Below are 18,191 nucleotides of genomic sequence, written 5' to 3'. Positions count from 1 at the left end.
GTGTTATTGGTACTAGACACGTGATTTATATCTTACTTAGATATTTTTTGTAAATGCGTACATAATATACATAGAAAACACCCAGACTGATAAAAACAATCATACTCATGAATACATTAATGTTTCTACCGTGCGAGGAATCGAACCTGTGACAATCGGAAGTAAATCATTGAACTAAACCGCTAAACCACCGAGGCTGTCAATGAATAAATAATTGTCGATTAATAGATTCGAAAATCTTTTAATAAAATAATTAAATACATTAGCCTTGCCAGTCTATATAAAACATGTACTTATATTTTTGAAGCATGAGGAAAATTATTGAAGCTGTATTGTATATAACAAGTGACATTATCTTTTACTTCGGGGATTCTTAATAATGTGGATAACCACACTGCGAACTAGTACTGTCAGTTTAACTTCCACACGGTTCCCCTAGAAACCATCATCTTAAATTTCTGAATTTGCCATAATGACAAATTCGTTATCATCCTTTAATATCTTTTATTTTACTCTCACATTAACAAGGACTTTTATTTTAATGTATGACTCTATATGATCTTTATTTGATATTAGTTTTTTTGTTATTGACATTTTCGGATAAGGTTGCCAGGTCACCAAACCTAACAGACGGATAGACGAACCAGTTTGGCCGGATATTTGGGTAAAAAGGCTGGCCACTCTACAATATCTTGTTTAAATTTTGTGTCTTAGTATTAATAGGTACGACAAGAAAATGTATGTAAAATCAAACTTTTTTATTATTGACAAAAATCTTGTTAAATTCTAATGAAATATGAATAAAATTGAATGATAACTTTATTATTAATCAATCCAATAAAGTCTAAATACTAATATAAAACGAAGTAATAAAAAAAATCTAAAGAAAACTTCTGTTTCACTTAAATAATAAATTATTTATTTTTTTACAATAAGAATAATGTTAAAAAACGCCTAACAAAAACCGGACACCGTTTATTTCTGCACAACATGCAATAAAAAAAATAAAGGCTTACCGTTGCCAAGCATCCTGATATGCCTGGCAACGGTATTCTCGGCTAATTCATATTCTTCTTATAAAGAAAATATATTATGTGTGATATATTGTATATTACAGATAAAGTACACATTTTTTTTATTATAGTTTGATCATACCCATTTGTAACTTGGGTTTATTCATAATTTGTCATTTAACAGATACCTATTTCATCTAAAATTAAAAAAAAAACATGATATGCATTTGTGGGCGACATGTAGTATGAATGGACTGTATGCGTGATATAAATGAAACAATGGATAGAAAATGGTAAATACTTATAATAAAGGTATAAACAGTAGCAAGGCAAAAGTGACAATAAAGAATAAAACAATTCTATAAACGAAGAAAATACATTTAAAAATAGTACAAAAATATGCGAAGAGTTTGCAACAATATCTATTTTCAAATAAAATTTTAACACTATTAAATATGTTTGAAAAGGTGCAAAAGTTATGTAATTAGATTTTAGAAACAATTTTAGGAGTACGTGCTTTATTTTTGTAATATAAGCACAGAGAAAATTTATTTATATGTATATATTCCTCCTATGTCCTATTCAAAAGATTTTTGTTTTATTATGCTATATTCTATATTTATGTCTGCCCGTATATTTCATAATTATAAGCATGAATTAAAATTGACCTTTTGGTACATATTTAAGCAGGTTTTATAAAAAAATAGCGCAATACATTCTAAATTGTTCAATAATACTAAATTCTATATATATCTAAATTGTGCAATAGAAACACAAAAAAAACTCATTGGAAAAATTTGTTAAATAGTACCATATTTTAAATACCAAATTGCTATATATTTTATTCAGTGAAATAATCGGTATACTAAAATGACGATGTCACATCACTATTTATTCCGAAGCGTCACTTCGTTGCCAACATAAGTACAAAATTGATCCAAAAAATAAATGACTATTTAAGAAATAAAAAAATTACCCTGGTTTTTGGTACTAACTTGTTATTAAAATCTACTATATTTTATTATAATTTAATTTTTTTTCCAAGTAATAAACATTCTACTAATGTCCAAATCGATTTAAAAGGTTGTGTAAGCTAGTTGTCATGAACATCCGCAACCAATTGGCCGGGGGGGCAGACAGGTTAATTCCAAAATGGTGGTCGTTTGTTGTGCTTTCGAGTGTAGTGATTTGTAAAATTATTTAAGTAAGTAATTGTACTAAGAAATTATAATCTTGTTATGACCACATAACTGATTTATATAACTGTTTGTACATGGATATTTATCGGCGGTTATAAATTGAACTAATATATTACAAAAGAAGTGACACCCTTGAATTTTCAGATTTTCATTACTAATAACAAAGTAATTGTCTTTATTCTAGTTTATATACAATGTGAGGTTTAGCAGTAGTTTTAAATGTATACTTAAGCATTATAAATAACTAGAAACTGCATAATAAAAATAAGCGCGGGACCTAGTCCTAAACATATTTTGGCGTCATTTGTGTAGGATTCATGTTTATATTTTATATTCGACTTATTCTTATGGCTAAATATGTGCATTATAATGGTTTTAGTGTACAAAAATAATAAATAAATTGACTCAAAAATTTGTTACAACGAAATCTTATTTACTGCTTCAACATAACCTAAAAGGCGGCCCGCCGGCGTCGTCAATGTATTTTAATCAATTATAGTAACACGTCTGTTTTCATATAGTTTTCAGATGCACACAGTCTTTTAAACCAATGGTCAATTCCAATTAGATTGGAATTATGGATGAAAAGGAGCCTATATCTGAAAATTCGAATGAGGCTGGCACTGAAGCTCCTGACTACATAGCGGCAGATGATAAGCCTAGCGATGTAGATACAATGCTGAGATCGCCTAGCGATAAGGCGGAAAATGAGGAAACTGGTGATAGTCATGTAAAAAGTGATAGGGAATTGAATATAAATAATAGTAAAACAGAAAACAGTGAAGTTAGAGACAGTGAACTCCAAAACCATGTAGACCTTGCAAGTGATAGTGATAATGTTAAAGAAGTGAGTGAGTTAAACCAAGCCAAGACAGAGGATACAGAGTCTGAGCAGGATAGTCAAGGAGAGCCCAAAGACTATGGTATGTTGTTTATTTATATTTATTTTTTATTCTTATTATTGACATTATTATAAGAGATTATTATTTTGTTGTTAGGTAATTTTTTTATTGTATCTTATTACAAAATACAGCAATATTTATTTATTAAAAAAAGCACTATAATCTAATCTAATCTAATAAAATATAAAACTTCTTTCTGATGACATTCAGATATTGCACCCTTATAGGATGTTCATTTCCTCAAATCAATGTATTAAACTATCTCAAAACTAAATTTGTTATTCCCTACTACAATATAAAATTTTTTGGAAGCAGATTGTTTATTCTCACATAAGATACACTAGTGTAATACACATATTAGTATAAGTTAAACCTACTAGCTCTGGGAGCTAATAGGTTATAAAATTAAGCAAAGCCTGGGGCTGTGTCCGAGTGCTTATACCTTTGTATATATTAATACATTATATAGCCTATTTCAATTTGGAAAAAGTACCTTTCTTGACTGATGTCAAAGAATTTTCAAATCAGTGCAGTGGTTCTGATGTTTACTTTTAACAAATGATTTCAAAATTCAACAACAAATGTTAAATACTAAATGTATATACAGAAATCACATTATCTCTTAGTACTGATATAGAATACTGTTTGAATTCTGTCACATACTATAAATCAAGAATGATGTTACATATAACAAATAATAAATACAGTTGACAATTATATTACTGCAGATAAATCTCATGAAGAAAAGGAATCTGATGGGACTGTAGATAAGCAAGAAACAAATACAGAAGATATAGAGGATAAGTTAAAAGAAGAGTCAAACAGTCAAGATGGAATTAGTCAGGAATCTATAACTGAGGACAATGCTGAAAGTTCTCAGGAAAAGGAAGAGAAAAATGATAGTGATGTTGGAAAACCTGAATTTGAACATGCCCCTAATGTCTCCATGGATGAATCTGTAGAGGATCATTCACAGGTAACTTATTTTATATTTAGAAATTAATCAATAGAACATTTATTTTAAGTAATAAATATTAGTACAAAGCATTATAAGCCAATTGAACATAATTAAAAAAACATACAATTAGTTGGTTGGTGTAGTGCCTGCAACACTTTATGCATCTACATTTTGCTGAGTATATATTGAATCGGAATAATAAATTGTTTCAAGTAAATTTAAACTCCAATTTAATCTAACTTTCCTTATATTATGGACATGTGAAATTTATCTATTATATATACTAAGTATAAATGTATTATTTTAATTGCATCATAAAATATAATGTCCAAAGCATGCCTTTTTGTGATGATATTGGAGTTGAATAGATGTTTAACTTTTAAAAAATAAGTGATGTCTTTCATATTATGTATTCATGGTATATATATAATCATTTTTAAAATTATTGTAACATATTTGCAGTTATATATATTTTAATATATTTCCAGGCATTAGATCCCTTTGATGCTTTACTCAAAGACAAAAGTGATTCAGGCACAACTGAGGCAGCTCCAACAACATCACAAGCTGAATCTTCAACAGTGGTTGATGATGATGATGATGATGATGATCATAATGCAGATTTTGAAGGTGAACATGATGAGCACCAGCAAGGTCAGTTAATAATATTTATTGTTATCAAATTATGATTTGACTAATATACCTCCATTGCTAACAACCTTAACTCTAAATTATCAGGTCAAATGAAATATAAGATGTTTACATGTTTCAGATATGTAATAAATTTTTCTTTTAATTTAGTTTTATAAACATTTTAAATCCACATAAATAAATTATAAAATAATTTCTCATTTAACTCTCATGTTAACATTAGTCCTAATTACTATGCAATTTTTATACTAAACTAAGTAATAAGGAAGACATCGAAAAACATATAAATTAAATTTATGTATATTTTCTGGAAGTGACTCAATTTACAAACCTTTACCAACCAACTTTGTGCATAAGTAAACAAGTCACGTAGTAGTAACACAAATATATTTTCAGAAGATGCTTCACTTGATGATAGTGGCGTAACAGAGCCTGCTGACGAACCTGGAGCTGATGAAGAGGTTTGTTTGTTGCCTGACACTGAGAGAGAAATATCCGAGGCTGATAAAGCAGAAGCAGAGAAAGTACTGGCTGAGAAAAGAAGACAAGCTGAAGGTAAGAAGAAATTAGAAATAAATTACAATTTCATATTATACATATTTTGTAAATAGGTACATGCATATTATACATAGAAAAAACACCTAGATCAATACAAACAATCATCCTCACGAATACAGATGTTTGTACCTTGCGAAGAATCGAACCCGCGACCATCGGAATGGAAGGCGGTGCACTAAACTAATAGACCACAGTAGCCGTCAAATTAATTAAAAGATAAAGTCCTGCTGGCAGCGATCAATCTTAATCTAAAGCTAATATGGCGGTCAGCCCATGTTTATATATACCATACTAGCAGACTAGTTATTCTTTTTTAAGTTGCAGATCCATGGTATAATAATAATAAGCCTATAACTATATATGTATTACCAAACCTAACAGAAATTTGTACTTCCTATATTACCAACAACACATACAGAAACCAATAGAATAAAAAACTGTATTACCAAACCTAACAGAAATTTGTACTATTTGTATTGTATTTGTAGTTGAAAACTGTTATAAGAGTATATATACCTTTACATTATTATCTTATATCAGATATAATTTGTTTATTAGCCCAAGCAGTAGCAGTACCCAAGGAAGAGAATGAAGGAGTGGACAATGATGATAAAACAAGTAAAGATGCAACAGTTAACAGTGAGGATGCGGATCTTGAGCAAATGGACGTTGATACGGCCGCTGAAGACCCATCGCAAGAAAATGGTAGTGGTGGTAATAATTATAGAACCTTATCACTGATTCATTGAAGTTTCCTAATTATATTTGATCAGATTTAGAGAACACTAATGTCTTGTGTGAGACTTTTAGATGTTGTGTTGTTGTAACAGAATAGTTAAAAGCTACACTCACATAAACCATAACCATTATAGAATAAACAAGCCCAAATAATGGGATGAATGCAAGGCAATAATTATGAATGATGATTATCATACATACTAATTGATTGTGGCGTAATTATATGCTATATAATTACGCCAAACTGGTATAAAATAAAATCTATTTCTATCAAAGTATAATAAAAGTATTTCTTCATGCAATCTAACCTAGAACATAGTTAATTCTCAAGAAGTGTATTTACTATAAATAAGATAGTTTTTTTCAGGTTAACCATTTGGAAAAAACCATGCTTTAGTTTTTTGAGAAAATATCACTATAACAAAAATTATAATTTATAAGTGATAATTAAATTTCCGCCAATTTATTTATTCAATTGTAATTGCAGACAAAGAAAATGACATGGAAGAATCAATGGAGGTTGATAATTTAGTACCAAACACCATTCAAGAGATTAGTCCAATTGATGCTGCATGTATTCAATGTAAAAACGAGCAACCCTGTTCTTACCGGTTTGTTACTAAGGACAATAGCAGAAGTTACATTTGCACAGAACAGTGCATTAAAAACTTCCAAACAGAACATCCAGGACAATATACAATTACTCATAAAAAATATCTAATCGAGGAGATAGTCTCAAAAGTTTTAGTTTGTTCGGAATGTGAGGAAAAGAAAATTTGTTATTTCTATTACAACTATGATGGTGAAGACACTCATTATTGTTCGATGACGTGCTTAGAAAGTATGATGGCAGATGAAAAGGACAAATATACATTCAAGAGACGGAAAATTGTGATATCAGAAATCGACCCTGTGGATAATGAATGTTTTGTATGTAATGAAAACAAAAAGTGTTCCTACTCTATGATAAGATACGGTCTACAACATCTAATATGTGAATGTAAATGTATTAAAACATTAAATACGAGTGAAAATTATAGATATGCGGTAAAAAATAAAAGAAAACCACGAAATATCAATGCAACCACACAAGCACAAGCACAATCAAATCCGCCTTTGTTAAAATTAAAAGTTATTAGTAATGCTACAGACAAGTATTTAGACGAAGCTTATAAAATTCAGGCAAAGACCCCCGGCATGGTACAGGCTGCTAGAGAGGAAAGGGAGCGTACATTCATACGCAAATGTGTCCATTGCACTTTAATACTGGATATTGATGAGAAAATTGTCACTTGGGAGACCATGGACTTTTGTGATGAAATTTGTTTAGGAAGATATCAAAATAAAATAGGTTCGAGGTGCGCTAATTGCAAGAATGTAGTCCAACACACGAGTTTAGGAAAGTATTGCGTTAGATTCGGATATGATATCCGACAGTTTTGTAATTCGGGGTGCTTAGAGGAATTTAAGAAGGGTTTAAAAATATGTTGTTATTGTCAAAGAGATATATCAGCAGGGCACCAAGGTTTCCTAGCTCCAGTCGGTGATAAAGGCCAGTTTAAGGATTTCTGCTCTCAGAACTGCATGGAGAAGTTTGACCAGATGAATAAAAATACCGCAGCGCAGCTAGTATGGGCGAAGTGTGCCGTATGTTCTTTAGAAAAAGCTACATCAATTGAAGTGGAAGTTAATGATACTGTGACACAACGACTCTGCTCAGATCCATGTTTTGCTGCATTTAAATTTGTCAATAATATTTTTCCAGGTAATTTCCTTAATTTGTACTCGAATAGTCAAAGTTTATTTATGGTCCCTTACATATGTATATATAGCAATCTTCGATAAATGAGGTACTGAATGTATAATCAAAATCTTATGACAACTGCATGGTACGGGAGATTACTGGGAACATCTAAATTCACTTTACAAAGCTAACCTCATTATAATATTAGTATAAATAGTATTACAATAGACGCCTTTTATATTTCAGATCAGTGTCGCTGGTGCAAAAAGTATTTCGAACGCAAACAAAGCAAATGCTTTACTATCTACGACGGCAACACACCTAACTGTTTCTGTTCTAAATCCTGTATGAATGTGTACATAAGTAATTCTCGACATATAGTGCCATGTAACTGGTGCAAAGTTAAAAAGTATAATTTCGATATGATTAGGCGTGTCCAAACCAACGGCCAGGCGGTTATGATGTGCTCGCTCAATTGCTTGAATCTCTACCAGGTGTCTGTGAACGCAGTATCTTCTAGAAGGTAAGATATTCATGTAACATTGTCTAGTAACCCTTACCTGATTGTGTAATGACCCTTACCTCGATTTACATATTTCTCTTAATATTAGTATTCAGCTAAACATGAATGCCCATCTCTTTTTGCACAATCTATAAAGGTTTTATAAAATAATAATATAAACTCATATAGACTTACTTAAAATATAGATTTTGTGACGCAAATAATATTGTAATTTGAAACAGAATAAAGGTGAATTTTGTTTAACACACATATTGTAACAGCTATTATGTATTTTATAGCAATGATGAAGAGGTTAACACACTGAACTTACAATTTGTAATGCATTAGTTTTGAAAATCTTAAACTTTTATCTTAATTGCAGTATTTGAATTTACGGAGGGTAAAAAAAAACTCACAAAGTTATGGCCCCCATAAATTTTAGTCATAATATAGCCTTTATCAATCTGATTTTAGACAATTTTATATTATTAAGTTTGACTTTTTACCTAAGTTTATGGTAATATTTAAGATGTTTATTTCCATGCTATTAGGATACCTCTAATCCTGAATTATCTCATACTAATTTTTGGCAATAAATTTAAAAATGCAAGCAATAAAATTTCGTAAACAGAAATGTTATATGTTTGTGAACTGTTCATATTATTTTAGGACGAAATGTGACATGTGCAAACGGACATCTCTCGCGCAATATCATTTGACCATGTCGGATGCCACTGTTCGAAATTTTTGTACTTACCAGTGCGTAATGACATTCCAGGTATGTTATTATTATATTTCAAAATATTCTTAATTGTAATTTTGGAAACGAGATACGACCTTTTATGTATAAATATAACAATGGACCAGTCTAATATTGGTTTGACTAAAATACTAAATAAACTCTGTTGAACACATGATGTAAAAGTAGCATCTGTCACTTATGTACATGAACCAAAACCTCAGACATCACTTCGTCATGGAATTCTGCAATTCTGGAGTATTATGGTGGCATGCCTTCATATCCAGTCACTTCTTTACTGCTTCTTAGTATTCAAACCTTTTGGTTATACAAGCAAGCTGCTTGGTGGCAAAAATAGGTAAGACAGATGGCAACGATTACGGCTTTGTTGGTCTAGTGGTTTAGCACACCGTCTTAAGTCTTTCTTCCGATGGCCGCAAATTCCATTCCTGGGAAGTTCAAACATTCGTATTTTTAGTATGCTACACACTTGTATTGGTGTTTTCTATGTATTTTCATAAACATGTATTTAAGTATTTCTATCATATAGTATAGAGAAAGAAAAAAAAATATTTACACAAAAATAACTTAACATTCATAAGCAGCTAAAATTCCCTACATTAATAAATGATTTTAGATTTGATTTGATTTATCAGTTGTCTAGTACCTATAACACTGTTTCTGCTTAGCTCCGGAGTAGATGGCGCTGTGTGAAACGACCTGGGTTATTATTATTATCTATATTTGTTGTAGGGTCAATACTCTAAACATGCACCACCACTACTGCCCGGTGAACAAATAGACCAGGCTAAGGCTGTGCCCACGGGTGTGCCGCGGCGAACTTACTCAGCTAATAAAAATAACGGTAATAGTTTTAATTATGTATTCATATCGTCCACCATACTAATTAAATAAGTTTAAAGAGTATAATGTGTTGTCTCCGTAACCTGAAACTAGACTGCTGCATCCGTTTCAAATTGGAAAGTGCTTGCTAATTGAGCTGGTCAAAGAAATATGTGAATGTGAATACTACATAAACTATTTTTTAATCGTCAAATTTTGTTACAAATTTATAATAACTTACAATTATTTTACAGCGATACCGAAAGGACAACAACGGACCACCTTGCCGGTAATTTCGAATGTGCAGTCCTTGGCAGCACCTCCTCCGCTGATGCCATCGACACGTGCTAAGTCCAAACGTCTCGCACAGCCGCCCTCAGAGCCGGAACCCCCTCAAGCCCCAAAAACACCCCCTCCGCCCCCCAAACCGCCAACACCACCGCCCCCGCCGCCTCCTAAAATTTACAATCACGTTATAGTGAAAACACTTCCCCCCCAAGAAGTCGCAAATAAGGGTACTATGTCGAAACCAATGATGGTCTCCAAAGGAGTGTCTTGCCGTCCCCATCCTTGCACAAAAGAATGTCAAACAGATCCTAGTCTAGAGAGGCGGGTACTAATCCCAATTCCCGTACCTATATATGTACCAGTTCCTTGTGCTATGTGGTCATTACCATTCCCAGTCCCCGTGCCTATTCCACTGCCGATACCTACTCCTGTATTCATTCCGACCACCCGGAATTCAGCCAAGGGTATTATGAAGGAAATAAACAAGATCCACGATAAGATGCCGACAGATCCGTTTGAAGCAGAGCTGCTGATGATGGCGGAAATGGTGGCAGGTGATAAGAAGAAGGATCAGAGTGATTCAGACACGGACGACGATAATGGTAAGTGCGTTTACGTATTGTCTAGTATCCATGACACAAGTTCTGCTTAGCTTAGGAATAGATGGCGCTGTGTGGATTGTTCTGGAATATTATTATTATGTAATAACTACATTTATTTTGCGCATTCATTTTTATGGTTATCTAAATTAAACGCCTTAAAAGGTAAGCAGTACTTTGTGAGTGACTGATATAATTGGAACTTAATTTTTCCTGTGTATTGTAAAGCACATTAATAAATAAATAGTGCAGATTATAATATTAATTATAATGATATAAACAGTTAATATTATAATGTGCACTATTATGGTTGTGAATTTTTTTGTTTCTGTTTAATTCATAAATTTGTTCACCATTTCAAAGGTACATTATTCCAAATGGTTTATGTCCATCTGGAATTATATGTATTTTGTTCAACCTGTCCAAAGTCGTATACACTGATAGAAGATAGCCTTTATACGTACCGATATTTATTGCAATTAAAATTATTTTTGTAGAGGAAAGCTTCAGCCCAGTGGCAGGCATGGATGGCAATAATGCGTTTGGTGAAGACATGCTGCAAATGGCGTTGAAGATGGCCACAGAGTATGAAGACCAGCCTGTAGATTTGGAGTCTGCTATGACAGCGAATACTATAACGCCCAGCTCACATCCAGGAATGCCTGGTGAGTCCAAAGTTTCGATTTGATAGAAAGAAAGTATAGTCATCTTACTTTCTTACTAATGTTATAAACGCGGAAGTATGTGAGTGTGGATGTAAGGATGGATGTTTGATACTCTTTCACGCAGCTTATACATTAGAATAATACATAGGCACTAAATGTGAAACCGCAGACACAGCTAGTTGTGTATAAATGTTTACTGAGGTAGACATTTTATAAAGTTATCTGTGTGGATACTTGCTTTGTATGTTATGTTCTGTGTGTTACCAACAAATTTGTAATTTTGTTTTTGCTGCATAGTAAGATGATCAACATTATATAGTGTTACTTATAATTACTAATACTTATATTACTTATTACAATAAAGTGTGAAGTTACTGTTGCAGCACGCTGGATTGCGTGTTCTATTTCTCGCTTCTACTTTATCTTTACATACGCACTGTTTCCCACTTGAATGCCAACTAGCGCCGGTAAAAGCGTTTTACAATAGTGGCAAACAAGCATACGCCCCATTTGATGTAATAAAGTAAATGGTTTACAGTAACCATTTACTTTATTACATCAAATGGATTATATATTACGCCTACAGACGTCTAAAACACCAGGGGTGTCACGTGGGCGTTGCCGACCGTACGTACGTGTGAAGACATGTAATATGTGTATACATGTTCGGTGTCAGGTCTAGAAGGCGAGGGCATGCACCACCATCACATGATGGTGCTGGAGCAGCAGCGCGCGGTGGCGGCGCTGCGGGCGTCGTCGGGCGCGGCGGGCGTGGCGGGCGTGGCGGGCGTGACGGGCGTGGCGGGCGTGGCGGGCGTGGCGGGACGCAAGCGCGGCGCGGTGCCGGCGGCGGCGCGCCCCGCCAGGACCTCGAAGCGGCGCCGCGCCGAGCCCGCGCCGCCGCCGCAGCCCGACCCGCCGCGGGAGCCCGCGGAGAAGCCCGACGCTAACATGTGCTTGAAGGTACGGCTCACGGCTACAGTTGATTGCACGCACCTTATGGCACGGTCGGTGTCCGGAAGTAACTCAATTGTGTCGCTTTTTTGTCGTGGTAGTTCATATTATTGAAAGATACTACATTATATTTATAAAGTTACAAACCCGGCACTGAATAAACAGTGACTTATACTAAATATAAAGAAAAAAGTTATATAGAAGTTATTTTGTTACGATTTTAACGTCTCCCGTAAAATATACAAAAGTTTTCAGTATACTTAAATATTACTGCAAAAATTATGAGAATTTTTGCTATTTGTTTAACACTATAATTCCTTTCTTAATTATATACTAACTTATTTTTTTATTTTAAACCACATAAAAGGCTTTAGTGTATCACTAATATAAATATTACGAAAAGTGAGCTTGAATTTTGTTAGTGAACTCTGAAACCATTGCACTGATTTGAGTCGTCATTACACTATTCAAATAATACTTTCGGTTAAATTAATGTACATAAAACTCATAAAGTTTATATCAAATTAATTCGTTTTCATTTAACATAGTACTATGTTTTCAGTACACATTCGGAGTAAACGCATGGAAACAATGGGTGATGACGAAGAACGCGGAAATAGAGAAAAGCTCGATACGACGGAAACCATTCAAATCTGAAATACTACAACTTACGGCGGATGAATTAAACTACTCGCTGTGTCTGTTCGTCAAGGAAGTGCGGAAACCGAATGGCAGCGAGTACGCGCCAGATACGATATACTATCTGGTCTTAGGTATGATTTAATATGTTCTAAATGAGTTGTAATAGATTGCAAAATAAATTTCTATTACTCTCTATTTCACGATTAAATACTACAGATTAGTAAACTCTAAAGATTCCTATAAGGATACAATTGAAAACTTTAGAATTGAAATTATATCCTATCTTATTAACTAAAACATTACAACCACACGTGTACATTGTTAAAAATGATAATTTGGTTATCTATTATTAATGATTAATTCAAAGCAACTAATTCAATTTTAAAAATTGGTTCTTCTATGAAAATCTATTAGCAGGGATATAACGCTAGTAAAGGATAGGCAATTAAATTATAGATATTACGGAGGCATAACACGATAATTCTCAGTAATACCACTTGTATCATAATGTATATAGTAAAAATGATTTTAATGATGGTTATGCTATTAATGTATATGTATCACTTTTATCGCTTCGTGTGAACAGCTTCTTTACATTGTAATCAAGTTATGTAAGAAAATTAATTAATAATACTGTCTACATATATCTAATATATCTAACTGAGCCCATAGACATTATACTGTCTTAACTATGAATATTCGCATTGTCATTTATTAACTTTTCTAATCTTCCGAGTATTTTTTTATTTTTTCTTTCATAAGAACCTACTGACAATCACGTGTCTGCCGTAATGCACACGGCACAAGGGCAATAGTGATTCATTTTTTATAGATAACCTAAATATTATATTTACGCCAACATTTGATTGCAGGTATACAACAATATTTGTTCGAGAATGGTAGGATAGACAACATATTCACAGATCCATATTATGAGAAATTTACAGACTGTTTGGACGAAGTTGCTAGAAAGTTTTCAGTTTTATATAATGACTCCCGTAAGTATATTTCATTTGTATAATTTTCTTACATGAATGTTTTGAATATTTTCGTTATGCAAGAATTATTCATGTACTAAATAGAACATAATAGATATTCATAAGAGATTAATTACTAAGAAATTATACTCTTGTAAGATGTCATAGATGGCAAGTAAAGAAAAAGGAAAAACAAGTATATTTTACTCACTTAATAATTTTTATTTAACTCATATGTGAATGTTTTTAATGGCGAGACACCCAGTGAATGTGACTTGGTGATTGCTAGCTAATGGGGACAATATCCCCATTACTAACTCATCCCTAAGTTGGAGATTACTACCTATACATATGTAAAAACATATATGAAAATAATACTACTTGCTATCTGTATGGGGAAGATAAATTAACAATTTTTGGGGAATTCAGCAACGTAATAGAACCCAATGTTTGATAGATGTTTTGTTTGTTTGTCTGTGCATTTGTACGAGTAAATCTCAGAAATGGTTTAACCGATTTTCGTACAAATTTCAATGATGTATTCTGGTAAGATTTACTTAAAATGTGCTGTTTGTTTAATTCCAATCAGTTTCTATACAAAAGGTATATTATAAAATATACTATTGTTATTTCGAATATCACTGCTCAGCTAGTCAATAACTGTAATAAATGTTGTTTACACAGAATACATAGTAACGCGAGTAGAAGAAGAACACCTATGGGAGAGTAAACAGTTAGGAGCTCACTCTCCACACGTTCTGCTCTCAACCCTTATGTTCTTCAACACTAAGCACTTCAATTTAGTGGTAAGTGATCATATTATAAATGGAATATATTTTTAGTAAGTGGTAAACTCAGGCGGAGTTTTTATATATAAACAGCACTATGGACATAAGTTTCTTAGGTGACACCCGCAATAGCAGTTATGCGTTGCCATGTCAGTGATCTAAGACGTATTGTTACATTTACAGAAGACATAATGTAAAAAAATAAAGGAAAATATACTATTTAAGAATAAATTAACTTAAGAAAGTTCACAAAACTCGATCATGAATGTTTTCTTAAAATCTTAAAGTATTTAAAATTTAATTAAGAAATCTCGTAACATATAATATTGCATTCACAAGAAGTCGTTAGAAAAGTAGGACCTAAGGCCTCTGGAACTATGTATATTGTAATTTAATATAAATATTACACCATATTGTATTATTTATATATTATATTGTGTTATTATTATTGTATGTAAAAAATGTTCTGGAATCAAATTCCAAACATCGGTTGGTTTATCTAGAACATTCTTTCCCTACACTGGGCTAGAGTGTGGCTGATTGGATGTCAATTTCTTTGAAGAATTATAATTGTTACAGACAGTAGAGGAACATATGCAGTTATCATTTTCACACATAATGAAACATTGGAAACGGAATCCTAACCAGCCAGGGCAGGCAAAGATACCTGGCTCTAGGAATGTACTTTTACGTTTTTATCCCCCACAATCGGCGCTAGGTGAGTTTATAATCATTATTGCAGAATATTTTCGTCGTGGTCCGCCGTACAACATCTCGCCACTTCTCCCTTCTACTCGCTGCCATTCTGGTGCACTTGTGACCTGTAAAATATAACACTTTATTATTCCAATAGAAGTATAAGTTCTAATAAAATAATACATCATTATTCTGATATAAAATTAGTATTATTTTCATAATTAATTTATAAAATAGCCTGCATACTTTGAAAGGGGTTTCCCGCCGAATTTGTCTTATATACAACAATTCTTATTTTATCTACTTAATTTTTGGTATTATGAACGAAAAAACAATTAATTAATTTACTTCGCAGAAGCAAACTCAAGAAAAAAGAAAGTATATGAGCAGCAAGAAAACGAGGAGAATCCACTTCGTTGTCCTGTGAAATTATATGAATTTTATATATCAAAATGGTATGTTGAGAAGATAATTATCAACCTAAGTCACATTAATAGTAGTATAAATATAATAGAACCAAAATAAGACTTATCTTGTTTTGATGAGCAAATTCAAATACTCTTTTTGGTTGAAAGATTTGAAACAAGTACGTTTAAATACTCTTTTAGGATTAAGAGTTACGATAAAGGAGATAATATAAAAAACTACGCATGTAAATGTAAATTGGACTCTATTCTCCGCAATTAGTCTCACATCTGGTCCTTTACTAATAGTTACGTATAAGGGGTACCCATGCAGATAACTCTTAATAAAGTTTCGGTAAAAAGATATATTTTTAATACTGGTTTACTATTGCAGTCCGGAGTCGGTGCGCACTCGCAACGATGTGTTCTACCTACAGCCGGAGAGATCGTGCGTGCCCGACTCGCCTGTGTGGTACTCCACGCAGCCGCTCAGCCGCGCCGCACTTGCTAAGATGCTGCACCGCGTCAAAATGGTCAAAGAGATCAATATTGCGCTGCTCACTAGCTAAGGTTACTGTCAGTAGAAATAATAATTGTAACGTGTATATTTTTATGGTCTAAGCACAAGATTACATTACATATAGATAATAAAAATTATATAGACGTATATAAAAACCTCATATCAAAGTGTGCTTATCTAGCTCCCCCGAAACTGACGTTATTATTATTATTTTATTTGTGTATATTTGGTAGGTCTAAGAATAGGTTATAGGATATTTGATATACCCCTAGGTAATAAGGGTGACTCTAAAAAAAAATTCTATATCAAAACATATTTTGCCAGGTCAGTTATAATAAATACAGTATTTTGTACTTAAAAGTGTAACTTATAAACAAATGAATAACTTTTAGTGAATCTATACTAGTGTGTACTATTGAATCTATAGAATACTTAACGATAATACATAGTTTACAAAATATAAGTAATAAGCACTTACTGCGATCGCTGTACAATACAAACTTGCTTGCATAATGCATCAGTCTCTTTTTCTTTGCAATTTTTTATTTTCTGCAAATTTAAATAAGATCTGCTGTTTAAGCATCAAATTTGTAAATAACCAAACCAATGTTAAAATTGTAGGATTGTAACATGGTAAGTTTGGTTACAGATTTCACTGCATCGTCTGCTGAGCATTGGGACGCGGCGACGAAGCGGTTTCATATACACAAATCTTCACATGCCGTTCTTCAGGAAATATTTAGTTACTGCATGCAAAGTGTTACGACCATATGTTTTGCATAAACTCAGTAAACGCAATGATCGCAGTCACTTTATTGTTGTAAAGTTTATAACAATGTATATTTTTTCTACTTTGTATATCAGTCTGCGTGAGGACGGCGAAATATTAATTTTAATACATAGTCTATAAATAGATGTCTTTTTTTATAATGTTGCAATGTTTTAGATTTAAGATTTCTGTGCGGGACTGTTTATGTATGTACAGATATATTGGTAATTATTTGTCATTTATCGCTGCTATTTTATTTATAATTTTGTCTTCATATAGTTATATTTGAGGTACGAGTTGAAAACGATGAATTTATTTAAGCCCTTTTTATCAAAGGCCTGTGTTGGTTTGGGAAATTTTAAATTTGTATATATGTCAAACCGGCATGTTTTTTACAGCACGGGATACCAGTGACCTTAATCACTTTCCTCTGTGCCAGAAAAGATTTATTAATATTATTACAATTGTGTAATATGTATTTGAATATTAAAATTAAATACTAGATTAGGAAATAAGTGACAAATTCCATTTTTTTAGGAGATGCACTTTTGTGTTTATAGTAGCGTTAACTGTTCGTTTTATAAATCGGGAAACAATTTATAATATTCTCACAAATAGAAATTTTTATTAAAAAAATAATATAACTTAGTGAAAGAGTCAGATTCGTATTATATTTTAAGTATAATTACGTCAGCCGTAAGAATTAGGTTATGATGTGTAAAAACAATACTGATTCTCTAAGATTGTGTTTTATTTAAGATCTTGCGTCATAACCTTCCTAGCGGAATAAGAAACCGTTGTAAGTATATAAAAATATGATCAATGATCATCATTGAAGACCTGTCAAATAATTGTAATAGTAGAAACGAAGAATTAACATAAAGACTAAAAGGAGTCATGAAAAACTCCTTAAATGTGTTTCATGCTGATATTTCTAATCTAATATTAAAAATTACATTTTGTTACTGGAAGGTTACCTATTGTTCCTGGCCTACGCTGAAATCACATGGCAACACAGCGGCAAAAAAAAATTACGAACCGT

At 32.5% G+C, this 18,191-nt stretch overlaps 1 protein-coding gene across 3 annotated transcripts; it reads left to right on the top strand.

Annotated features, from left to right (window-relative positions):
* The first annotated feature begins 1,938 nt into the window (after window positions 1-1,938).
* On the top strand, window positions 1,939-17,868 carry LOC131846446 (zinc finger MYM-type protein 4). 3 transcript variants are annotated; one of them, XM_059195750.1, is made up of 20 exons: window positions 1,939-2,217; window positions 2,734-3,135; window positions 3,843-4,090; window positions 4,561-4,726; window positions 5,123-5,278; window positions 5,840-5,995; window positions 6,507-7,784; window positions 8,010-8,286; window positions 8,935-9,043; window positions 9,758-9,869; window positions 10,102-10,737; window positions 11,232-11,399; window positions 12,076-12,362; window positions 12,916-13,126; window positions 13,868-13,993; window positions 14,657-14,778; window positions 15,340-15,478; window positions 15,812-15,911; window positions 16,255-16,430; window positions 17,030-17,868. In XM_059195750.1, the coding sequence occupies exons 2-19, from the start codon at window positions 2,790-2,792 to the stop codon at window positions 16,427-16,429; spliced, it is 4,812 nt and encodes a 1,603-aa protein (XP_059051733.1). In that variant the 5' UTR covers window positions 1,939-2,217; window positions 2,734-2,789; the 3' UTR covers window position 16,430; window positions 17,030-17,868. The 3 variants fall into 3 exon arrangements, with proteins under 3 accessions (XP_059051733.1, XP_059051734.1, XP_059051732.1); XM_059195751.1 differs by having other exon boundaries at window positions 5,120-5,278; window positions 5,840-5,986; XM_059195749.1 differs by having other exon boundaries at window positions 5,120-5,278.
* Window positions 17,869-18,191: the final 323 nt, after the last annotated feature.

Source organism: Achroia grisella, unplaced genomic scaffold (assembly GCF_030625045.1).
Source record: "Achroia grisella isolate CSIRO2021 unplaced genomic scaffold, CSIRO_AGI_Agris_v1 utg511, whole genome shotgun sequence".
Taxonomy (NCBI): Eukaryota; Metazoa; Arthropoda; class Insecta; order Lepidoptera; family Pyralidae; genus Achroia; species Achroia grisella.
Note: the sequence above shows the minus strand (reverse complement) of the source record. Positions and strands in the feature narration are given on the sequence as shown.